This window comes from Pogoniulus pusillus, chromosome 2, assembly GCF_015220805.1.
Source record: "Pogoniulus pusillus isolate bPogPus1 chromosome 2, bPogPus1.pri, whole genome shotgun sequence".
Taxonomy (NCBI): Eukaryota; Metazoa; Chordata; class Aves; order Piciformes; family Lybiidae; genus Pogoniulus; species Pogoniulus pusillus.
In genome coordinates this window covers 34,988,675-35,013,603 of record NC_087265.1, presented here as the reverse complement: position 1 = coordinate 35,013,603, position 24,929 = coordinate 34,988,675, and the positions used below count along the sequence as shown (strand labels likewise).

Genomic DNA, 24,929 nt, shown 5'->3' with positions numbered 1-24,929 from the left:
TCTGCAGTATTTTAATTCTCCTTGTTTTTCCCATGTTCAATTAACCTATTTGTAAAAGACTCAAACATCAATGGGAAATTATCATGTGAGGAACATCTGTGTGGCATGCATGTAGTAAATTGAAAATGATCTTTATAAATAAAGATAAAAATTAATAGCCGATAGAATCATCTAGAAGTGGACGTTGGACGTATCTTTCTGCATGGTTTTACAACTGCAATTTCTGGACCATCTTTTTATAGCATGGTCATGTATTTTAAGGCTGTGTTGTAAACTTTATGGGTTTTATCCAAAAGTATTTAATTGTAGTTGTGACTATCTGAAATAGTTTTATCGCTGCAGAACAAAGAAGTCATGGAGTTGCTTTCAGGCCATTAACTAGTTGAGTTTCCAGAGAAGTTCCCCATGGCACACTAAACACTAGAAATGTGAGCATTAACTTTTATACTGTTTGTTTACATAGCAAGCTTGTCAAAGGTTTTACAAATGAGGTTGCCTTTTGAATTGAGTAGCTCGATGTTGGCCTGGCACTCTAGAAGACTTTGATCCAAATTCTTTTTTACTTTTTTTTTTTATCTGGCTGACTTAAGATTGACCTGCAATAAATAGTGCTCAGTTTGGCACGCCTTAGATGAAAGAGGAAGCAGCATTCATTTTTACATTATTAAATGTAGAAATGAGGAGGATGTGTGTGTGTGTGGGGGTGTAGTTAATGCTTTTCAGCAATCCTTTAAAAAAACAGGTTCTTCTAAAAATTGCAGACTAGTGTCAGATGAAGCTATATGTTCAGATAGAAAATGTTCCTGGAATCTGTTTTACTACTTTAAATATGTGCCCAAGGTAGATGATTATAAAAAATACTAAATAAAGTACATATATAAGGGATTAAGTGGCAAAGCAAGAAGATACTGCTCACAAGTATAAGCTGATATTAATGGAAGAATGCTCTTCTTTTGATTTCCTGCCAAGGTCTAAGAGCAGATGAACTGGCAGGCTGAAGGCATTCATTAAAAAGCTCCTGCAGTGTCCATTTTGATCTCATTGAGTGAGAATTTGTTACAGCCTGTGAGACAAATCTGTGATTGTTGTGCATGGTGAGGAGAGAGACTTTTGCTTTTCCGCTTCATACTTCTCTGTCACCTAGGACCACTCTTTTATGTAAAAGATGACGGATCAGTTTAGGCAAGCAAACAATTTTTTTACTTTATTTAACTGTTTTGATATGTTAATTAGTCATGGTAGTTTCATTTATGGTTTTAATGAGCCTCTGCCAAAGATGAAACACAGATTTTGTCATGACCCACAAAGTAAAGCTCAGATGGATCCAATTTTTAATAAATTAAGGGGTAAAGATTAATGCTAACAGTCTTATGAAACATTTTAACAATCAAAACGCTAAGAAAATATATTTTTTAAATCCTGCCTTTAGAATTCATTGCTTTAAATCTAATAGCCTGAAGAAAATGTGTTTTATTGGAGCTGCTGCCTTTTAAAGTAAAAGGGAAATGCCTCATTTCAGTGAATGAAACTGTCATGCGCTAAATATTATATGGAAGAGGTGGAAAAGTACAGACAAGTAATTGACAGAGTCAGTGCTGAAGGTGAGATGTTGTATCTGCAGTGAAGAGACATGTCTGGAATGCTGCATTTTATATGCAGTGTGTAAACTGGGGATTAAAATGGTTGGGTTTTTTTAAATGAAATTATTGTGTGTGTGAAATTCAGACTGAAAAAAGTCACATTAACTTAGCTGTCTCATTGGAAAGAGTGACATCTATTAAACTTCAATATTCTTTTTGGTTTTATTTCTAGATGATGGCTGAGTTGAAGATGGTGAAGCTTACATGAGATGCCTATAGATGCTTATGGTGATCAGTAGTAGCGCAGATGAAATAAGCACCTCCTAAGGTGGAAATGATATAAAGTATGAACTAGTCTAGAGAAGCAAGTCAATCCCGGTTTGTTAGTGTCTTGGTGGCTTGATGGGTCTCACTATCTAAACCAAAGCCATCTTTCTACCAAAGCAATAAAGGGACAGTGCACAGTCTGCCTACAGAATGCTATTTCCAAAGAAGTGAACTGTGAGGAAAGGACTCATGAATTTTGATCACGGGGGCTTGGAGAGCGTCTCTGGTAAGTTGCAGAATTAAATTAGAAGTCTTGAATTTATCTTTATGTGATAGAACTCCAACCTGAAGATAATCTGCAGTTTCACATTTTTTGTATTGTTTGTCTGCTACTGTGGATGAACAGAAATAGTTTATACAAGCTTAACTAGCTTGTAAAATCAGCCTCCACTGTAAAAGATTGTTTGTAAAGTTTTCAGTGAAAATAATCATTGCTGGCATTTTTTTCCCATTGAGTTATGCTGAAGATAGCCTTCACCTTGAGTGGGAATGTTGCAAAGGTAATCAACATATACCCCTGTTTGTTTTGAGTAATTGTGAAGAGATTAAGGAGGGTGGGACGAAACAGGAAGAGATGGTCTTCCTTTCCAGGATTTTGAGTATTGTGTTTCTTGGAGCATGATTATCTGTGGATGATAATGGAATTCTGTATTTGTTAACTGATGTCAAGGCAGTATTCTGTTGATTTTTGATGTGACAGATTATTTACAACTATGTTTATTACCAAACAAAAAGATAAATAGAACAACAAGACAACTGAATTTCCTTTAGAAAAGGGAGGTGTAGTTGTACTAAAGCAGATTTAAACCTTACAAAAGCAGGTAAAATGTAGGGGTGTGTGTGTTGGGTCAATGAGGAGGAAAATAGAAATTTAGACTAATGACATCATATTCAAGAAGTTGGAGGGAATCATGGCTAAAACGGCTTTCCAGGAAGCTATGGAGTCAGTAGGGGATGAGGAACTTAAAATATTACAATATAAATTAAGTATTGATTCAATAAGTATTATGGCAGTTTGTCCAGTGTAGAATAATTCTTTTCAAATCTACTGAATGTTTAAGTATTTTATAGTATATAGAATGTTTACTGCTGTAGCAATAAATGTCATATTTAATAGCAGTGTACTATTACTGGCTTTTACTCATTTTCAGAAGTCTGCTCCAGTGAGGACCTTCCTGAGGTAGAGTTGGTGAGCATGCTAGAAGAACAGTTGCCAGATTACAAGTTAAGAGTGGATTCTCTGTATCTGTATGAAAATCAAGACTGGATTCAGTCCCCTGCCCGCCATGGCCATCTTTCTAAAATCACTTCTCCTGTTCTTGATGAAGAGCCCTTCCATTACATGAGTGAGTATATCTGGACCTAGATATGGTTGGGGTTTTTTTTTGTTTGATTTTTATTTACTTTTTTAAATTATTGAAGAGAAAACTGTAAATATAAAATAAATATTGTTAACATAAAGTGCTAAAATTTGGTAAACTTTGTACAGGTGCAAGAAAAAACTGAGTTCAGGGGAAGAACTCATACTTCAGCACCAGAATTCTACGGGCTGTCCCAGAACGTAGCATGGCTGTCTGATCATTAGATTTCACATAGAAATACAAACTGCAAGACAAGGTAGTGAAAAAGAGAAAGGGACCTGGAATTGTGCTGGATTAGATATGAGAGGTACTGTGGTTCTTTTGCCAGTGTTTGCCCTGTCACTTTCAGTCTAGAAGGCTGACCCTATTCTGGGTTGCATCAAAAAATGTATGGCCAGCAGGTAGAGAGGGGAGGATTCTTCCCCTCTGTTGTGCTCTGGTGAGACCTCACCTCCCATGCTATGTGCAGTTCAAGTCCTCAGCACAAGAAAGACATAGATCTACTGGAGTGGGTACAGAAGAGAGTCTCAGAAATGATCAGAGGCTAGAACATTTCTCTTATGAGGACAAACTAAGAGAGTTGGTTGTGCTCAGCTTGGAGAAGAAGTTCCAGGGAGATGTTATTGCAGCTTTTCAGTACTTAAAGGGGCTTGTATGAAAGATGGGGACAGTCTTTTTAGCGGGGCCTGTTATGACAAGAAAAGGTGTGGTGGTTTTAAACAGAAAGAGTTTAGACTAAATAAAAGGATTTTTTTTTATGGTGAGAGTGGTGAAACACTGATACAGGTTGCCAGGAGAGGTGGGTGGTAGGTATGCCATAACACTCAAGGTCAGGTTTAACAGGCGTCTGAGAAAGCTGATCTAGTTGAAGATGCCCTTGGTCACTGCTGGGGGTTGCACAAGATGACCTTTTAACATCCTTTCTTACTCCAAACATTCTATGGTTTCATGTTTTGTGTCAGTTGCTTTTGGAATGCTCTTAATTGTTTCTTTTGGAGACAGAAATGAAGTGAATGCCAGTAAGTGGGTACTAAATCAGTGTGATCACTGCCTTCCAATTCTGAAACTACTAAGTAACTTATCCTTAAAGGTGTCAGGTCTTAAGGAAGAAAATGGAGATTCCAGTCACACGAAGAAAACTTTATGTTTAAAATTTAATACAGAGGAGGCTACCATAAGACCTGAACGTTTGCCTTTAGTTTTGAGAGGGTTTGTGGAAAGAGCAGAATGCATTGTAATCACTTCAGAAAAATGGGGAAGTCCTTTTTCCTCAGTAAATTAGAACTATCAGGAAAAAAAATGCTTGGGAGAATGAAATTGTAGTGGTTACAGAGTCTATATAAATACCTCTTCCTTGTACATGCCACCTCTGAAAGGGTTTTTTGTTGCTGTTGTTTGTGCTTTAAGCCTCCACCCAGGGCATATACAAATGAGTAAGTAAAATGCTACCTCGTAAGAATGCAGTACTTGACAGTTTAATCTTGTTAGCAGTTCAAAGCTGGAACTCTTCAGCTGTGGAAAGTAGTTGGAAAGCCACTTAATGTTTATGACTCAGTCTGTTTATGATGATAGTATTGCAAGCATAGATGATTTTATTAGTGAACACTTTGGTAGTTCACTGGAAGCAGTTCTGTACTTAGTGGGGTGTGGATTTTCCTCTAAGTTTTCATCATAAAGAGGTGGGGTCAGGGTCTGTCAATGGTGGAAGAAACTACATAAATATGTCTCTGATGAAGCTCTTTGGTCAACACCTGTAATTCCAGAGTAATGAAGCACAGAGCTCTCAAAGCAGGGACCTCCAGTCAGTGGGAGCCTCCATTTCCAAACCGCAGTGAGAGCAAAGGGTTTTATCAGCAATGTTTTAGTGAAGCCAGCCACGCGTTACTTGTCTGTCAAGGTTCTACAGAAAGTTGGAAGTTCTTTTTAACTGTGGAAAGTATCCTATGAAAATAATAAACTGCTTGTGAGAGATGTTTTTTTCAACACGTGCCACAGCTGCTTTCCTGAAGTTATTGCAAATGAGCTGTAACAGTGACAGACATTAAGCTAAAAGATAACCGTTAGGCATAACATATCAAACAAATTCTACAATTTAGGAACTTTGTCAGAACTGCTGAGTCATAAACTCTATTACAATTTATGTTTCTCTTAGAACAAGAGGTTGAATCTAGTTAGTAGTAGTCATAGTAGCTGTTTTGAGCCTAACAACTTACAGTATGGTACTGGAAAGTTCCTAAACAACTAGATCTTGATTTATATCTGCATTTTATAATCATTGCTGAATAGTTTGTTAGGTGTTATTTATATCTGTCTGTTGGCTGGAATTGGGAATAAATGTGACAATTGTACTCTTGAAGTTTCCCTGTATATGGAAACATTTTTATAACTTTTTTTCCTAGAGAGAATGCTAAACTTCTGCTTTGAATAGATTGTAGTTGGCATCTAAGAAAAACCAAACAAAACAGGGCAACATTTATTGCACTTGAGCTCCTCCTCTTTTTATGGCTGCTGTTGCCTAGTAGAAGATTTATCCAGTGATCAGCTGAGTTCCTGCTGACTGTTTTCAGTGAGGTGGAAGAATATTTTCTACTTCAGCTCTTTGGTAGCCTAAGACTGCCTAGATTATAGTGTCTATCTTGAGAATTGTTTTGTGTGTGTGAGTAAAGGGACATGGCACAACGTTGCAAGGATATTAACCAAAATGAAGAGTTGCTTGCAGCTTTCACTTGGCAAGGTGAGTGAGGAGAGATTGCACATGTGCGTATTTGCAAGAGCAAGTTATAACAAACTATCATTTTGATCCTGTACTGGGAGAAAATAAGATGTGTAGAGATAAGTTTCAAAACTGTTAGTTCTGTGATTTCATTTATCAAAGTAAATATGTTTGCTTTTGATTTTAGGAACCTACCTATCTGAATAACCTTGAATGTAATTTACTTAAAGCTTTGTTATGGTGACTTAGCACTGAATAGAGACTTTAACCTTGAAATCACCTCATGGGAACACAGTATAGGAGAACTGGTGATAAAAATCTGCCTATAATGGCAGAGACTTGCTCATGTGTGTAGCGTGAACTTTCCAGATACTAGTAAGCCAGGTGAGACTGGAGTCCCCTGTTGGCAACCAACATCAGCAGTACAATAAATCTGATCTCCCAAATGCATGCTATGGCACTGGTAATAGTTCAAATTTTGTGAGGGCCTTCAAATTTTGTCCTACTTAGAAATGTGATTTGTAAATGGTACTGCTATTAAGTTCAGAACTCCTGAATACTTGACAGCATGTGTTGGGTTTTCATGCTTACTGATCTACTTGCTAAAAACGGTTTGATTTGTTTGAGTTATTTTTTTGCTAAGCTCCAAGAGAAACTGTTCAACGAACATTTTTCTTTTATATTGTCCTTTTTGTTCTCCTGTCCTTCAAGACTGCAATGTAAGTTTCTTTTATATGCTACAATACAACTTGTTTTTCTTTCTAGCATAGCCTTAGTGTTATGTTTTAAAAGGTTTATTATGCAGGTTGTGTATACATAGCTTATATAACATACATAAGCTCTGTGTGCACTTCAGCTTGATGCTTCCCTCTCACATAAGTACATGTGCAGTCCTCAACAAGAACAGAGAGAAAACTGAGAACCAGTATGTATTCAGAATATGATTCAGATTTTAACAAGGTAGAAGAGTTAAGCAGATGTTCAGAAACAGATTTAGACTGAATCCATAGTAACCTCATTTTTCAGTGCAATGATGATTTAAATTAGTTTCAAAACAGAGTAACTTAGACCCCCAGCTGAAGTAGATTCTTCTATATTTGTTAAATTGATATTGCTACCTTATTTACTTTTGTGATCTAAATTTCATAAAGCAAAAGTACTAAACTTCTGTTGATCCTTGGACAAGCACAAGCATCCATCACCTCCAAGTGTGGTGTAACTCTGCTCCTCAGTGCAGTCATGTTTAAATGGTTCTTTAAAAGTTCTAAGAAAGTTTCAGTAGTGTAGACATTGTGTTTACACAATTTCTGGTGGTGATGGATGTATGCAAAAAACCCACCCATTTCCTTACATTTTAGTTCTTTCTCATCTTTCTTTTTTCCCACCTCTATCTTTCACTTTCTGTCACTAGCTCTTCTTGAACTTCCTTCCTCCTCCTTGGCTGGATCTCACAAATTTGAACAAGGTAATAAGATTTCTTCTTTACTTGCATCTCCTGTTTCTGAGGGCAAGAACTAGAGCAGAGGAGCATCAGTGTGTTTTCCTTAGAGTTGTCACACATCCTTCATGCTTTGTGTATTCTTGACTCAGTCATGGTTTTCAAATCCTTCTTTTTCTCTTCTTCTTTTCTACTTTCCAGTAGTTTTACAAACTCTTCAAATGTAGAAGTCACTTGATCAATAAGACAGCATTTACTACTACATTGAAATTGCAGACATACATGACTCCATTTCTTTTTAACTGCTCCTAAGATGACTGAGCACTTAAATATATTTTCATTACTAGTCTTTGGGGCCTCCATACTTCTTGTGTATAGCTGTCAAACACACATATGGGAATTCCTACCAAGGGTAATGTATGAATATGTGTTCAGTGGTATTTGGGTATGCTCAGATAGACTCTTCCCTCTCTCTGCAGAGGCTGGACAGTTTAATAACTTAGTCATATTCAAAAAGTTGATCTTAAGAGAATTTTTTTTTCTAAACTTGAAGGATGTGTGAGCACCTCAAGTTTTAGCTAATATTGCTGGAAGTTGTTCAATAACTCATTGTGTCTGTCTTCCAAATGTGTATTGTTTTGTATTTCTGAAATCAAGATGCATTTTCATAGCCTCTGCTAGTTTAATAAACCACTATATTTGTATGTAAACAACATCCTCCAAGTTTCAGTTCTCTGCCTTCTCAACACTTGTCTTGTACTTAATCTACTTCACTGTGGTTTTCTCTTCTCAGTTCATGGCACAGATAATGTGGAGCAGAAGACCTACGGTGATGCTGACATGATTAAACATCTATTAGCTGAGGTATGGTCATCTCTAATGCTGTGTTAATATATTTGAGGAAGGATTTTATTTGGCTACCTGAGATTTTGATTCAGTTACCTTTAGGACCTGCGTATCAAACCCAAAAGTAATGAGAAACTGCTCATGTATTTGCACCATTGTGGAAACAAGATTTAGCAAAACTGGACACCCATAAAGTCAGTAAGGTATAAGAATGAAACAACCTTCCTTCTGCTTGCCTCTTGCTCCCTTGCTTTCTACTCTGTCATCACAAGTCAAGTTAAATGGTCTATTCTGGAGAAATGCTTGAAAGACCACATGGCTAAGTACATGTGGTTTGTTTGTGTGATCAGTGGAGCCCACAAAACTTTTCCAGTACTCAGCTGTCTTGGGTTCAAATGCAGGTTCCCAGAGACTCTAATAAATTTAATAGACCCAATGACAATTTATAGAATTTATAGAGTGCCCTCCCCTCTTCCCCCTCCTTTTCCCAAAAGGCAGGGAGAGAGAGAAAGGTAGGGACACCCAAATAAATCAATCTCACTCGATTTGGAAGTTAAAAAGGAAAAGTTTAACAATAACTTAGAAAAGGTATTGGAGGTAGGGAAGTTCACAAAGGATAAGGAAGGGAAAATAGCAAAATACAACAAGGGATGGATACAACCCGAGTAATGTGATGGTGTCTCTGCCTCGTGGCTGCCACGTGGTGTGCTGGTATGCAGTATGAGTGTGTGGGTCAAGAGGTAGCAAAGGAAAAGAGGATGAGACAGGAAACTCCTCTGTCTTTTATACCACAGGAAGTGGGGGGAGTGGGCTAACCATCACCTGGAGTGTGGCCCACCCCTGGGGAGGGGCCAAGACCCCCAGGGTCAGGTTCAGGGTCACTCCCCCAGGAGTGTTAACCCTATACATCAGCATTGTTGTGGAGGCAGGAATTAATGTGTGGCCGAGTCGGGAATTTTATACAAAAATAGTTATTTTATTTTCCCCAAAACCCGCCCCCAAAACTATATATACAAAGATTAATTTCATTTAATTAGCAGATTCAGTCGCATGAGAATCATCTACAGGGATACCATGAATAATCTGACTATTTTGGAAGACAGAAGTTGGAAAAGGCTTTAGCTATTAATTAATAGCGGTTTTCTTACTAATAAAGTTGAGCCAAAATAACTCACGATCAGGCTGGCTTCCTGGTGAGGTTTGTGTCTCTCGTTCTCCTGCAGAAGCTGTCGGAGAGTCGTTAAGAGGTATTCAGCAATTGCAAAGGTGTCAATGGGGAAGCAATCCTTTGAAGCTTTCTGTATTCACCTTAGGCGAGTCGGGGCGGGGGTCTCAGGCAGACACAAACGTCCAGGCATGGATGAAATCCAAGGTGGGAACTTCCCCAGTTTATACCCTTGCTAGACAAAGGGCAGAGTTACCACACTTTAGGGGCGAAAGCGCACAGCCAATCCCAGCCAGATCCCAGCGCGGGCACTGCACGGGGCACTCTTCTTGTGGGCAGGACCCCTTTGCTCACCCCCTTCACACCTGTGGGGCAGGCGAGGCGGGGGGGAGCCAGGCGGCTTTCCCCCTCCCATTCAAGCCACAGAGAGAGAGGAATTTAGGGGTACACAGGACTTCCAGGACAAGCATAAAACCCCAAAACGGTTTCAAGAGTTTGGTGCTTTCCCCTCCCCCTGTTACTGCAGATGACTGTGGAATAGAATGTGCTGTATCAATAAACAGTTACAGGTGTGCTCTGGATCCAGATGATGAAGCAGTAAGCATTATTCTAACAATGTTGATTCATTTGTAAGTGAAGATAGATTTCAGAGTGGTGATGCATTAAAAAATAGCTAGGAAGGTATAAAAGTACACTAAAACTTACCTGATTTGAAAGCAGACGTTTCTTCTCATTTTATGAACAGAAAGATCGTGATCTGGAGTTAGCAGCTCGAATTGGACAAGCTCTTCTTAAGAGAAACCATCTGCTGACAGAACAGAATGAATCACTAGAAGAGCAATTAGGACAAACTCTAGATCGAGTGAGTGATCTTTGTGGGTTTTTTTAACTTGTTTTATGTTGACAGTAAGAGGATTAATGGATAGATACTGTTTCTTTGTGATTGCTGCTGTTAAACTGCAGAAGTGTACTTGAATGGATTTCTTCCAGTTGACTGACATTGTTCAGTCAGCTTTCTCAGTCCCAGAATTGGCTGTGAAAACTCTGTATTTTAATTACTGAAAAATCTTGAGACTGTTAAGTATTACTGTCATCTATCTTCAGCAGGATGGCATTTTGAAGTATTTTGGTTTGACTATCATTCTGATATCTCACCATTAAACTTAGACTCTAATAATCTAAGTCAAAGTAAGTAGGTGGTATCTGACATGACTTACTATGGAATGGCTTCAGTAGTAAAGAAACAGCCAGAGAACGAGTTTGCTTAATTGAGCACTTGCACTTAATTAAAAAAAAAATAATTATTTTTTAAAATAAAATGCAATGAAAACTGAATTCTGCTCAAGGTTTTAACTCTTTCTCTTGCTTTAAGTACATGTTTTTTATCTTTTCTTTGTTTTTCTTTCTTAAATAATAATTAAATTGTTCATAAACAATAAGGTATCCCGAGTGTTCTAACCCTGGCGTCAACAGATGTAGTTAAGTTACAGTGAAATGAATTCAGCTGCTTCTTTAAAACTGGTAATTTAAACATCATGAGTTCTCTGTAGGGCAGCATAAACAGTGTATTTATATAAAAACTTCTTTATACAAAATAGACTTCATCTACACGAGACCTGTCTCTTGTTTTCATTTGTCCTACAGTTCATTTAAGGTTCATTGGCTGGAGGAGTGCCAGTCTATACATGTGAATGGATATCTGTCTGTCTTTTTTCTCCAGGAACACAGAGTTCAGAAAAATGCTCATAATCAAAATGCTAGCCAGCATGTTAAAATGTAAACATCTGTCAAGGCAGATGGAAAATTATGTGGAAGTAAACAATTTCAAAAGCAGTTTTTGTGGGCCATTCTTCTGTTACCTTGACTCCTCAGTCTCCTTTACAGCTTTAAAATTATTTTATGAAGTTCCTGTAAAACCAACAGGTTGAATCTTCTGTGCAAGTATCAGTAAATGGATGATGACCTGTGAGCTATTTTTTTAAATCTCATTTTAGACTGGAGCAGGGATGTTCCAAGGGGCTGCATAAATAATACATAAAGTATCACAGTATTATTAGGATTGGAAGAGACCTCACAGATCATCAAGTCCAACCCTTTACCACAGAGCTCAAGGCTAGACCGTGGCACCAAGTGCCACGTCCAATCTTGCCTTGAACAGCCCCAGGGACAGCGACTCCACCACCTCCCCGGGCAGCCCATTCAGTGAAATATTAGATAGCTAAAGTATATTTCACAAGCTGGTGATGTTCTTTTACCATAGGTTAACCAGCTGCAGCATGAATTGTCAAAGAAGGATGACCTGCTTCGTATTGTTTCAATTGCTTCTGAGGAGAGCGAAACAGATTCCAGCTGTTCCACTCCACTTCGTTTCAATGAGTCTTTCAATGTGTCACATGATTTGTTGCAACTGGATGTCTTGCAAGATAAACTCAGAGAGCTGGAAGAGGAGAACCTTGCTCTGCGATCGAAGGTATATCAGACTTAAAGTGTATACCGTATATGCTGAATATGAAATCAATCAGGATATTTTAAAACTCCACCATTTGGGTTTCTCTTGAAGCTTTATGATTATTTTGTTTAACTGCCCAACATCTTTTGGTGTCCTTTGCTACTTGCTATCTCTGAAGTCCTCTAGTAGCCCTCTGTCAATGCCTTTAGGGTGTATGAAGGAAGATGGGAACATCTGTAAGTATCTAGAAAAGTACTTGGATCCATTAACTCTCAAACTTTTGCAGTCTGTTTTAATAAAAATCTGACAGCCCTTACAGGTTGGGAATTCTGTTGTGTTGCCATTACACTTTTGGCAATCTTTTTTCAATACTGGGATTTATTAAGCTTTGGCTCAAATTCTTTCAAAAGAAACTAAGCTATGCTTAGTTTTGGCTATGTGATCAGTCCATATAGTTTCATTGTTCTATCTTGTGTATGGGGCATGAATACAGGCACTGTGCCATTACAGGGATAGATACTAAATGGACAAAGCAATGACTGTAAAAGTCATGGAACCAATAGCAAAGGTCAGAAGAATTGCAATCTGTATAGTGGTGTCTTCTGTGAAGATGGAGAGTGTAAAGTAGGACATTAGTCACAAGTATGTTCTTTTGTTTTTTAAGAAGAGGGGAATATTGATTATAAGAGTTGGCTAACATCATTCAGTTTAAGATTTTCTTTGCCTTAAGATTTGAAGCAAATTCAGTTGCTTACTTCTGGTTTCTGTGTTGCTTTACTTCCCGTACCAAATTATATATTTCTGCAACAATTTTTTACTGAAAGTGAGAGATCAGATATTGTTCATGTCTCTCTGTGTGTCTTCCACTCAAATGACCTACACGATTCAGGGAAACTGATGATGGTGGGGAAAATAGTTAGGAATTATGATTAGATGCTGTGGTGGTTCTGAGTGTCACCCACTTTGCCCTGCCCCAGGATTCACCCAGACTACTGGAAGATAAAGAATGAAGTGGTCACAGCTTAGCACAATTTACAAGCATATATATGCAATATATTACAAGTATTTACAACTATGTGCTGTTATATATAAGTTAAAAGTAATATATAAATACAGGACCCCTCCCAGCAGTCAGAGTGCACAGGTGAGTCTCCCAACCACACTTCCACCTTCTTTCCACCTCCTACCTTGGCTCAGAATATTCTTTATATGCAAGGTGACTTGGAAAGGTCAGCAAGGGGTGTTAGAAGCAGAATGTTTAGTTGGAAGTGTGCAGGTTCAGACAGAAGAGTTAACAGGGCAATAGCCAGGCAGTGACTGTCTTGTCTGTATTTGTGTTCTTGTTTTTATGTGTCCCAGTGGAGCAAATGGATAATGTAGGCATCACCTTATTTTCTTTTCACAGCCAACAATCCAATGTATCTCATTAAAATATTCTAATTAGTCTCAAACCAGCACAGATGCATAGAAGTTGCAAACATTGAGAGAAGGCTTTTCAGTTGCAAGAATTTCAGAAATAAAAATTTATAACATTTATATTTGTGTAAATAAACTGAAATTGAAATATCAGAAATTTTCTTGAAGGCTTGCCACCTGAAGACAGAAACCATTACCTACGAAGAGAAGGAACAGCAACTGGTCAATGACTGTGTCAAGGAGCTCCGTGAGTATCCAGGCTGATTATTGCAATGGCAAAATCATATTTGAAATACCTAGTGCCTTGGAAAAAAAAAGGAGCTTCACTAATTTATGGCAGTTATTCAAGGTTTGCTCTTTACCTAAGTGCAAAATTTTCAGTGTTTCATCAAGTTCCACCATGGCATTCAACTTTAGGTATGTGTACTGTGTTTAAAAGGAGAAAACCAGTGCAAAATCTAATGTCTATAAACCTGAACTGAAGCATACAGACACTGGAGAATCAATCAAATAATCTTCTTGTACAGAGTATTCAGCACACTTGGTGCTTAAGTGTATCAGTGCATTCTAAATTACTGTATATCTATGAACACATTCAGGTGTTTTTACTATATGTGTTATGAACCAAAGCATCCAAATTGACAAGTCTTTTAATCTGTTTGCAACAAAGGTTTGCAATTGCTTTGGGAACTTCTTCTTTGCAAAGAATTTCAGATTGCATAAGTGTTCTGAAATAACAAAAACAATTTTTGTGTCTGTGGTGATTGTATAACCTGGTGGTACAATTTTGTTATCTGTAGTCTCTTGATGTGTGCTACTGCCCATGTGGATAATAAGCTTATGTGCCTGATTGTGAGCTTAATAGTTTGCAGGCCCATTGGCAGGACCTTGTTCTGCTGTAAATCTCTGAGATAAATAAAGTAGCCACTATATTTGTAGTGTGACCTTTATGCAAGGTTGGTCAGACTTTATAATAACTTGACTGTGCTTTCAGGGCAAGTATACAAGCAAGGCTAACTGCATAAAACCACTTCAGCTTTTCGAGTTGCTTTGTCATCTCTCTTGATGAAATGTTTGCTCAAAGAAAGAAACTGGAAACTATGCATTGGTTCTTTGGGGGACAGATACTGACTACAATTGGGAGCTATATAAATGTTACATTATGCTTGACAAGGTCTGACAAAAGGTTTTGCTTGCAGAGAAAGGCGGTAAATAGCATCATCAATTCAGAGCCTGACTTGTTCAGCATATTCCAGCTCTGGCCTTGATCTTGAGTCAGTGGCAATTGAAATTGTTTATAGTATCTTATGGTTCTTCACATGACTCTGATATGTCTTTAAAGTTCTGCATACTCGTCTTTTCATATGTCACACCTGCATTGAAGTTAACTCTTTCTGCTCCTCCTTCCCACCATTATTCTTTTGCTTATGGATGTTATAAGGTCCCTATTCCTATGTACTATGAATTGATTTCCTAACAGTATTGGTAATTTTGTAGATTGTTGCTGGTTTTAATTGGTCCTTTCTGGTGGGTTTTTTGTCTACTGTTGGGAAAAGCTGTCTACCAAGTTCCTTTTGTGTTTTGTAGGGCAAACAAATGCTCATATTTCCAGAATAACAGAGGAGTTGTCAGAGAAGAGTGAGGAGGTGGTTCGCTACCAAGAAGAGATCTCATCTCTCTTGTCTCAGATTGTTGATCTTCAACATAAACTCAAAGAAGTAAGAAAATGCTCGTGAAGAGCATCTCTGTGTGTGTGTGTCTGTGTATGCCAGCTTAATACAGCAGGTAAATGTTGATTGCAAGCCATAGAGGTACACTGCAGGACAGTGGCTGTTTCAGGAAAAAAGGGGCAGAGGATCACCTTTCTTGGGGAAATTGGCTGAGAAAATGAGCACTTTCTTTTGCTTTCAGCACGTGATTGAAAAGGAGGAGCTGAAACTTCACCTACAGGCTTCCAAAGATGCTCAGAGGCAACTAACAGCAGAGGTACTTAGGATTTTTTAAAAATATATGTATATGTTTATATGAATGTTTGGAATAGAATACCAGAGAAGGAAAAAAACAAAAGAGAGGGTGGGAACTATTGATTTTATTTTTATCTGTCTACACAACTTCTGTAGTTCACAAGAGTATGAAAGGTAAGGTGTTCCAAATAGAGAGATCTTACTGCTCTTAATAGGAGAAAGAGAATGGTTTAGTGTTGATATTACTGATTTTTATCAACAATACTATAGCTTGCCAGTTTTTAAGGAAGTTCTTCTTGCTTCTTTTGCATCAGCATATACAACACTTGCAGAGTTTTTTCAGTGTATTTTCATGTGAATTTTATGATGCTTCTTCCTTTTTCAAGTCTTAATTCGGATTTTGTGCTTCACCACTAAAATTGCTGCTGGTGCTGTGCTGACCATTGTGCATTCGAGATACTGGCTTGTGCCATGCAGTTGGGAAAATAGTAGTATTGCATCAGTTGATGCAGGTTTCTGTAAGAGTCAGTTCACTTTCATTCTCTTTTCTTGGAACCTTACTGGAGTCTCTTCTCTTTCAGCTACACGAGCTGCAAGATCGGAATGCAGAGTGTCTGGGGATGTTGCACGAATCACAAGAAGAAGTGAAGTTGCTGCGCAGCAAAGCTAGCGCTGTTGCTTGTCTCTGCCACCCCCAGTCAAGTGGAGCATTTCCTGTGGTAATAAATACTGCTAGCACGGCATGTATGGCATAAACTATGAGTAAAACAGGCATTCAGTAGCTGTTTTGTAGTAGTAGGCAAAGGAGTTGCTCTAATGGGTTTTTGATTCTTTTACTATATATGCTTTTGAGAGTTTAATGTATTGGGACACCAACCATTCAATTTAAATGTTGGGAGGGTAAAATTTACTTTTTCTTTGTATGACTTTTCTGTCAAATAAGGGAATTGTCATGTTCTACAGCTAGTCCACAGTTGTGCTAGGATATTGTTCAGTGTTGGTGTGTATTCTATAATTTGGCTGTTGCCTTAAGAAACAAAGCATCTTTTCAAGAATTCAAATAGGGTTTTTTCCTTTATGTAGTTTATGACAAAATTTTATGTCCTTCTTTTGTAAGATTAAATTGTAATCATCCTCAGAAATGCATCACCCTAGAATAATTACCATAGGTGATTACATCAATAGAAAAGGGTGAAAGGCATTTATTTTCCCCTTCTTACTTAGTATCAGCTTTGTTTTGATTACTCTCAAAAAATTCTGGACTATACTGAGATCTTGTAGGTTTTGGATGGTTCTGTGTATTACAGAATCCCTCATGCATATTTGGCCTTAATAAGAAGCACCGTGACAATCATAGCTTAACTTAAAACACTAAGATAAAGAGCACCAAGAAAAAACAGGCATTGCTAATGAAAACTGAACCCTTACTGGTTATACATAGGGTAGTTAAGGTGGCAAACCCACCTGCATATCCCTTTCCTCAGAGACCAAAGAGTTTGTCAGAAATATGCTGATACTGGGGAAACAAGTGGAGATGTTAAAAGTATTCTTTTGTTTTAGAGATGCTTTCTGCTAAAATCAGTAGGAAGAATATTTGTCTCTCATTTGTCAACTTTTCTGATTTCCATTTGTCTCTAGGATTCCATTGCAGCAGAAATTGAAGGGACAATGCGGAGGGAGCTGAGTCAGGGTGATGAATCTGTTCTCTCCAAGCAAAAGTATGTTTTCACATCTCTCTGTGCTACTGTGGTATGCTTAAGTAAGGTGAAACTGATTTCTGTAAATGTGAATGAATGTTCCCTCTATAAGAAGTCTTCAGCATAACTTAATAAAAAAAGCTTTGGTAGTATTTGGTAATCTTCAACTTGAAACTTGCTATTCTTAATTGATTCTATGAAGATGCTGGGAATTGCTAAAAGGATGTTATTTCATCCTCTAATTTGTGAGATTTTTGGTGCAAGTTCTCTGACGTACAGCACTAGATGCACATAGAAAATTTCTCAGGCAAATGAAATTATACCTGAAAGACTGAGAGCAGCTTCCAAAGGCCTGAAAACCCTTTCTTGGCTATTACTTTTGAGCAAGAAGTAATAAATATATGCTTCTGAGAGCATATATAAATTAAATAAAATACATGCTCCTGAATGTTCTGATGTGGTTAACAATAGAGCTTCAGGTTATTAAGGTCAAAGCAATGTACTGATACTAATATTTAATAGAGTAGACACCTTGAGTGTCTTAGGAAAATCGTGTTTTTCCAGTCTTAAATCTTTTTAGCCACGGCTCTGCAGACCTGAAATTCCATTGTTCAGAGCTTTTTCTTTGTATCTTTTTCAAAATGTATTTGAAATGTATCTGAAAAACACATCTCTTGTCTTTTATCTAGGGATCAACAGAAACGAGTGTTTGACACTGTCAAGGTTGCTAATGTCACTCGTGGCCGCTGCTCTTCCTTTCCTGCCCCATTGCCAATCCCTGGATCTAATCGGTCAAGTGTTGTTATGACAGCAAAGCCCTTCCAGTCTGGCATATGCCATTTGGAAAGCCGTGCATGGATGACCCAGAGGAGCAGCTCTGAGAAGAATCTGAAGTAGGAAACTGCCCATTATGTTCTAAACAAACTGTTTCAAAACCAAATCCAGACTAGACCTCTGCTGCGGAAGAGAGAAATAGTTTATTCAGCGGTCTTCATATCAGTTCTTGATGTTTTTCACAGAGACACTGGCCAGCTGGGAACCCTTGGAGACAATGACGTAGCCACAGCTCTGCACAGACTCTCCCTCCGTCGTCAGAACTACCTGAGTGAGAAGCAGTTCTTTGAAGAATGGGAGCAAAAAACGCATTTACAAATGGCTGAGCAGAAAGAAGGAGCTAGCGGCTGCAGTACACCGACAGAAAGCTGTTTTTCCCTGGGTACAAACTCAGAATTCACTGATCTTTCTGCCAGCTCTAGTAACCTCCGTGTCCTCCTGCCAGAAAAACTGCAAATTGTTAAACCTATTGAAGGTAAGAGGATGATCTTCCTTCTCATCAGAAAAGGATTTTACATGCATTTGCCAACTAAATCATTGTTGGTTTGTGTATAGTGAGATGTGCAGTAAGGGGAAGCAGTGGTGTTTTGTATAGGCTACATGCCAACTAGCTCATCAGTATCACTTTCTGCTTGTCTTTCTTACACAGTGCTAATTGTGGGGCTTTGTCTTGGCATTGCCATCCAAGTGTGCCTGTGTATCAGTGTCAGCACTAGCTATCTGGAGTGGTTTTGAGTTCTTGTGACTCAGCACAAAAGTAGATAGTGGCTCTCTGAGACTCTTCTCTTTTGTCACACCAGGATCTCAGACCCTTTTCCACTGGCAGCAGCTTGCTCGACCAAACTTAGGTACTATTCTTGACCCAAGACCAGGTGTTGTTACAAAGGGTTTTACTCCTCTGTCTGATGATGCTATGCACCACATCTCTGACTTGGAAGAGGATGATGATGAGGAAGGTGAAGGAGGTATTACATTTCAAGTGCAACAGTCCTTCTCAGAGGGAAAGAAATGTACAGCGGCTCAGCCAGTGTCAGGGATTTTCCTACCAGCTGTCACTTCAGCAGCAGTACCTCTCACTGGTAAGAAGCATGACTTATTTTTAGTTTATTTTTTTTTCTCCACTGTCTTGTTCTCAATATAAAAATTTGACAATTGTGACAATGCTGTCTTTACTTTGTTCGTTATTAAAAAGAAAGGTAGGACAAACAAAATTGTGAAAAATTAGCAGTGACAGGAACATTATCTTAAACTGTGCTTTTGATTAGTCCTTGTCTGTCTGTATCTGTTAAGGGTAAAAATAAATTCTGTACATTGCAGCCTCAAATCCAGGGAAGTGCCTGTCTTCCACAAATTCCACATTTACTTTCACTACCTGTAGAATCCTCCACCCGTCTGATGTCACTCAAGTAACTCCCAGGTATGATGACAGTTGACATCCTAAATGTTGCCGCATGGGATTAAACTGTTGCTGTCTGGCTTCTGATACAGGTGCTAGTTTTAAAATATACCAAGGCAGCTACACAGCACAGAGGGTGGTGCTTGTACAAACAGTTGTAATTAAAAAGGGGAATCCTGAAATTCAGTGGGGTTAGATTTAAAACAAGTTAGGGTGACTTAAAGGAAATGAATGTATACCTTTAAATAGCAAATGCCTTGTATCATATAACTAGTGTGGAAAAAAAGACTCATTCTATGATATATTTTTTTCCTATAACAATTTCTTTTAACTAAGTTACTACAATTCAGTGTAGGGGACTACAGAAGGTAAATTCATTGGTACTTTAGACCAAAACCTCTTGGTCAGCCTAAAATTTTCTGAATGTTTTGCAGCACAACTCTCAACCTACTCAAGCTGCAGCTGTCCCAGCTAATGGCTAGCAATAGCTTACTTTCTCTTGAGCCTTCTGTATCCTAAAAAGCAAATGCAGAGCACGTATAAAAATGTCTGACGTGTGCATCTTCTTTCACTTTATTTTATTCCAGTTCCATAGGCACCCCATCCTCATTCGGAAATAGCAGCAGCACTATTGGAAACCCAGCAGTGAGCGCTCCAGCTGTGTCTTACAGACTCAGTACTGGGGAGTTTCTCACCAATAGAAGAGATTCAACTACTACCTTCAGCAGCACAAGCAGCCTGGCCAAAATGCTGCAAGAACGAGGCATTTCTGCCAAAGTTTACGATAGCCCCATATTAGAAAAACTGCCTTTGCTGCAGCCCCCTCGAACTCTCCCCATTCCTTCTACTCCACCAAATTCCCCCTCACATTCGCCTTGTCCTTCCCCTCCACCGTTTGAGTCTCGAGGACATCACTCAGAAAATTTCCTGGCTTCTCGACCAGCAGAAACATTCTTGCAAGAAATGTATGGCCTAAAGCCCTCCCGTAATTCTCCAGATGTTGTAGGCCAGATGAAGATGAACCTGGTGGACAGACTGAAGAGGTTGGGCATTGCCAGGGTGATCAAGCCTCCTGAGACACAAGACCACAGCAAGAATCAGGGGCTAGAAACTGGCATGCAGAGGAAGGACTCAGCTGTATTTCTAAATGCAGGTAGCAACTTAATGGCAGGGCTGAGAAGAAACCAGAGTCTTCCAGTCATGATTGGAGCGTTGGGAGCTCCAGTTTGCATACAGTCATCAAAAGTAAATAGCTTAAAGGAGGACTGACTGCTCTGAAAAACGATTGGCTTCTAGCATAAGACATACATGAGGGATAAACATCCAGTACAGGCATCATTAGATGTGTCACAGGAGAGTTGCAGAAGGCAGGGGCATGTTAAAGATGTGGGAGAGGGAAGTATTGGGATGAAGGAAGAAAACACTGTTGGCTTGGTTTTGATGAAGAAGGCTTTTGTGGAAGACAAGAAACCAAAGCTTAGTTTTGACACCACTTTTAGCATCTGTCTGAACTTAACGCAAAAATAAGAGGCTGTTGTAGACATTCTCAGCATTTCAACCTTTTAACCTGTATGCATAGAACTGTCTTGCTGGGGGCATTCTGGTTTTTCCCACTACATAGCTGTAGTATTTTACTAATCATTAGCAGTCAGGTCGTATAGCTTAATTATAACATTAAAAGGTCAGTCTAAGTAGCATTATTGGTCCAAGTTCCTGTCTGTAGCTAACAAATATAAAAACTTGGATTTATTTTTTATCCTTGTATTTTCCATTTAAGAAAATGTACTGTTTTGAACTCCCTGATGTCAGAAGCAGGGAAGAAAACCTTTACCTGTAAGGAAGCAATACTTCTGTTTATGAACACAGCAGCTGGTGGTCAGGATTTATATTTTGAAAGTGCAATTGTGGTGGTAGTGAAGTATTAACAGAAGTTAATTTCTTTCAAGAGCTTCTGGAGCTCAGAGAGGAAGGTGCAATGAATGAGAACCAAGAAGCAGGATAGCAGCATGTGTATTGAGGTGAAAATTTTCCTTCTCAGAAATCCTCCAAGGCGTGCTGTGTGTCTTTTTAAATGAAAGCATTTTTGCACACACACATGCACACAAAAAATATCTCAGGCACATTTCAGTATTGCAAAAGGAAGTAAAATATAGGTGCTTGATTCAGGGTTTCTATTTAACATAAGTAGAGAGCTTCTACTTTAAGACAAGTGTCAAAAAGTCAGTAACCTGACTTTAGGTAGACGTTCTGTGTATTTGACAGCTCTGCAGTAACATCCACACTTTTCATTACTAATTTCTGATTTTAGGCAGCATTTTGTTAATGAAGTCTTTTAAAGAGCAGAATTTACCAGACTCTTTTTAGTAACAGGCAGATGAAAGCTAGTGTTCTGTAGCATTCTGATGAACATAAACTAGTTTTGTCTATGTTGAAATCCAGTGTTTTGATGATGGAGGGTGGTTCTGACCTTGATTCTGAACAAAGTTGAGGCAGACTTTGTCACAAAAGTCCATTTTAAAAATCTGATTTCTGAGTTGCAGTCAGCTTTTTTGATTCCTTCCTGTCCAAGGCTTTAGTCTTCACTGAATAATCTACAATAGATTTATAGTGTAACTTAAAGGGAAAAAAAAAAAGCCTGCCCAGAATTCCTCGTTGGAAAGTGTCCTCACTAGTGACTTGAATGGAAACAGGTTCTTTGTGTAATTTTTCATTGTACCTATCAGCATTAAAAAAAAAAATCTTAGTTTCCATACAATTAGGTAAAACAGTCAGCATTTACTTGTTACTGTGCATGTGAGACATAGCTGGTACCTGCCTGGGCACATGGTGTCAAGCAGCAATGTCACTTCGTCCCGGTTGGCATTTGCCATAAGGCATGAGCACCCTTGTTGCTGCAGGGATGAGTGAAGTAGGGCGCAAAAAGAAAGCTTCTTAACCAGGTTTATTGGAAATTTGTAATGTGGCCTTTCTGCTTTTACAGTTCTGTAGGTCTTGTGATGAGTCTTTGATGCAACAGTCTCTTTTGTAAAAGGAAAGGGAGTAACCACTTCAGACTTGCACAGGGATTCTTAGCAGAAGCTTGCCTGTCAGCAGCGCACAGAAATATTCAGGATCTCCTGGAGCTGCCTTTTGCTGTTGAAGCAAAACCTTACACTTACAAAAGGTGAATTTTATTTAAGATACTATATACGGGTTAATTTTTCTTTTTTAATGACACGTATTTAATTTCTTCATGTAACTATTTGTACATATGTAGCCATGCATGAGGTCTAACTTAGCTTTGTAAGGTAAGAGTGAAAGGAGTGGGCGGTCGTAATTTTGTTCTCCAGTAAACGAAGACAGGTATGTCTGCTGGGTATTTTTAACATCTAGGGAAACAACATTAATGAGTTAACAAAGGATTAAGAAGTTTGGTGTCAACAGAGAAGTCTATCATATGTCAAAATATGTTCTATTTTATCTGCGTTTGTTGCATTAATAGGTGTAAGTTACAGATAAATGTTATTGCACTGGTTTTCTAACTAGCTTTGTTAGAGAACTCCAGCCATGGGATCATTCTTTGTGTCAGAAGCAGCAAATCAACTAAATCTGAACTCCTTTGGCAGACCAGGATTCAGTTAAAACTCATTTGAAAGAACATTCTCTCTGGGAGACTTCCATATTTCATAGCTCCACAATATAAACTAGTTCAGTTGAAACAATGCTATGCTTTTGTGGAGAGGTTCTCCTCACTTGTTTCTATCCTATGGGATGATGGATCATTGGATACTTTATGCAAGGCAAGAAGGAAATGGAAGAATCTGTATAGCAATGTGTGTGTGTGTTCATCTGGGTCATTGATGCTGTACTGCAGTGTCATTGAACCTCTGCCATGCATTCATACTTTTGGATGGTCACACACATTCTGTATATATGTACCCAGCTTGCAGCAGCAGACAAACTTGGTACTTTTATCTTCTAGATTTTGGCACAAAACAGTAAACTTTTTTGACTGCTATGCTTGAAGAACACATTAAAAGTTGCCATTATTCAAGGAACTGATTCAGCTTCTCTTGCATCCTGTAAGAGATGAGACAGACTTGTGTGGCTCTGATAGCTGAGAGCCTGCATGAAGTCTTTTGATCCTCCACAAATGTGATTAGGTTCAGTGGGATGTAGTACTAGAAGGAACAGATAATTACATTTGAGAAAAGTTCTCTAATCCTGCAGGTTTCAGACAAAACCAGAAAGAACTTAGCCATACTTGAGAAGGTTTCAAGAGCCAGAAGAAAATTCTTGTAGTATTTACTTCTATTAAGATTGACTTAAAGCACAAATTTATAGCTTTCACTGGTTTTCATAAGACTCAGTGATTACCTACTTGCTCAAAGCACCTGTGTTCAATCTCAAACGCCCACTGGAGTCATCATCAGAGAAGGAAGGCAAGTACTGGGTTGGGGCCTCATTTGGCTATTACTTGAGGGGCATTAGACACAAAGTTTGAAAGGCCTGGGAACTTCATGGTGTTTTTTCATCTGCTTTTTGCACTTGCTGTTGTTTAATAGTGGAGTGTAAATTTCATAATAAATATACGTAACAAACCTTTTCAGTATCTTGATTATCTTGTGTGGTTTGTTCAGGTGTTGTCATCTATCCTAGTGTTCTATAATAAACCTAAAATTAAGCCTTTTTTGGATTAAATTTATTTACTGTACACAAGTTTAAGTGGTTTTATGCACAAATGGTGTCAGTAAAAGCTAAGAAATTGATGTGAAGACTTCATCAGCCTGTAGGGGGTTGTTTGCTGGTACAGGCAGCAGATGTGCAGTCTGACTGCACAATAAATGGGATGTTTGAATCTCAAATAGAATGCTTACAGAATACCTTCTGCTGCATTTTGAGAAGCCTTCTACTCAACAATTTAATGAATGTGTTCATATTTCCTGTGGGATTTTGTGTTTGTGTTGTTTTGAGGGTTTTCTACTGTCTCTGGCAGTATTAGACAACACTGTCTGATTACCAACGCTGCTGTTTTCCCATCTCAGTCAGTAATGTTACATTAACCCTCTATAGTTACAGTAATATGGGGGGAGAGACTGAAATCGAGTTACTTGCTGAGGACTACTCCCTTTGTGTAAGTCTCACTGAATCTCTTGGCACAGCAGTGTCAAATTCCTGCCTATGGCTTCATTTACATTTCAGGCTGGAAGGTTCTGATCATTTTCTCCAGAACACTGAAGTTCCTGCAGTAGTAGAGAATGGGGACAATATTGATTTGCATTTAACAGGTTCTTACCTGAATTAGTCTAAGAGTTACTGACATTGTTTCCTCTAGGACTCCGTGTGCATAACATCTCCAAGAACAGAACCTCTGTGCTCCTCTGGGTATCCTTTATGTATGTAGCTTATTTTTTCTGATGTGAGGAGGAGATGAGCTTTCAATCTCAGGTTGAATTTTTCACCTCAACTTTTCATGAGTTAGACATAGGTTTCACTTGGAAAAGACCCTTAAGGTTATTGAGTCCAACACATTAAGACAATATTCTCTTCCCAGTGTGCTCTGATGCCACACTTACAAACAATTAGGCATGACCCTGCTGCAAGCTCAAACACCAATATTTGGGTTGCAAGAGGTGTTGACCAGATTTCCTTAACTAGCAAATAGGTAACTTCAACTGTTTCCTAGTATTAAATGTATTTATGCATCAGTACTTAAACATGTTTGCATGTCTTTGGAGCAAAGGCTAGAGTTACCAACTTAAGT

The 24,929-nt window shown here is 38.5% G+C and overlaps 1 protein-coding gene across 2 annotated transcripts in view; it reads left to right on the top strand.

Annotated features, from left to right (window-relative positions):
- The window catches only part of TRAK2 (trafficking kinesin protein 2), a 28,077-nt gene extending 4,300 nt beyond the window's left edge, over positions 1–23,777 (top strand). Inside the window, exons 2-18 of one of the 2 annotated variants that reach the window (XM_064160793.1) lie at positions 1,813–2,133; positions 3,059–3,253; positions 7,393–7,446; positions 8,213–8,283; positions 10,176–10,292; positions 11,691–11,900; positions 13,464–13,542; positions 14,883–15,013; positions 15,207–15,281; positions 15,841–15,978; positions 16,898–16,977; positions 17,646–17,849; positions 17,976–18,265; positions 18,591–18,869; positions 19,108–19,207; positions 19,774–20,339; positions 22,167–23,777. In XM_064160793.1, coding sequence (XP_064016863.1) covers positions 2,097–2,133; positions 3,059–3,253; positions 7,393–7,446; positions 8,213–8,283; positions 10,176–10,292; positions 11,691–11,900; positions 13,464–13,542; positions 14,883–15,013; positions 15,207–15,281; positions 15,841–15,978; positions 16,898–16,977; positions 17,646–17,849; positions 17,976–18,265; positions 18,591–18,869; positions 19,108–19,207; positions 19,774–20,339; positions 22,167–22,174 — 2,634 coding nt within the window. In that variant the 5' untranslated portion in view covers positions 1,813–2,096 and the 3' untranslated portion in view covers positions 22,175–23,777. Of the gene's footprint in view, positions 1–1,812; positions 2,134–3,058; positions 3,254–7,392; positions 7,447–8,212; positions 8,284–10,175; positions 10,293–11,690; positions 11,901–13,463; positions 13,543–14,882; positions 15,014–15,206; positions 15,282–15,840; positions 15,979–16,897; positions 16,978–17,645; positions 17,850–17,975; positions 18,266–18,590; positions 18,870–19,107; positions 19,208–19,773 lie in introns of both variants that reach the window. The other variant, XM_064160784.1, reaches the window with a different exon arrangement.
- The last annotated feature ends 1,152 nt before the right edge of the window (positions 23,778–24,929 follow it).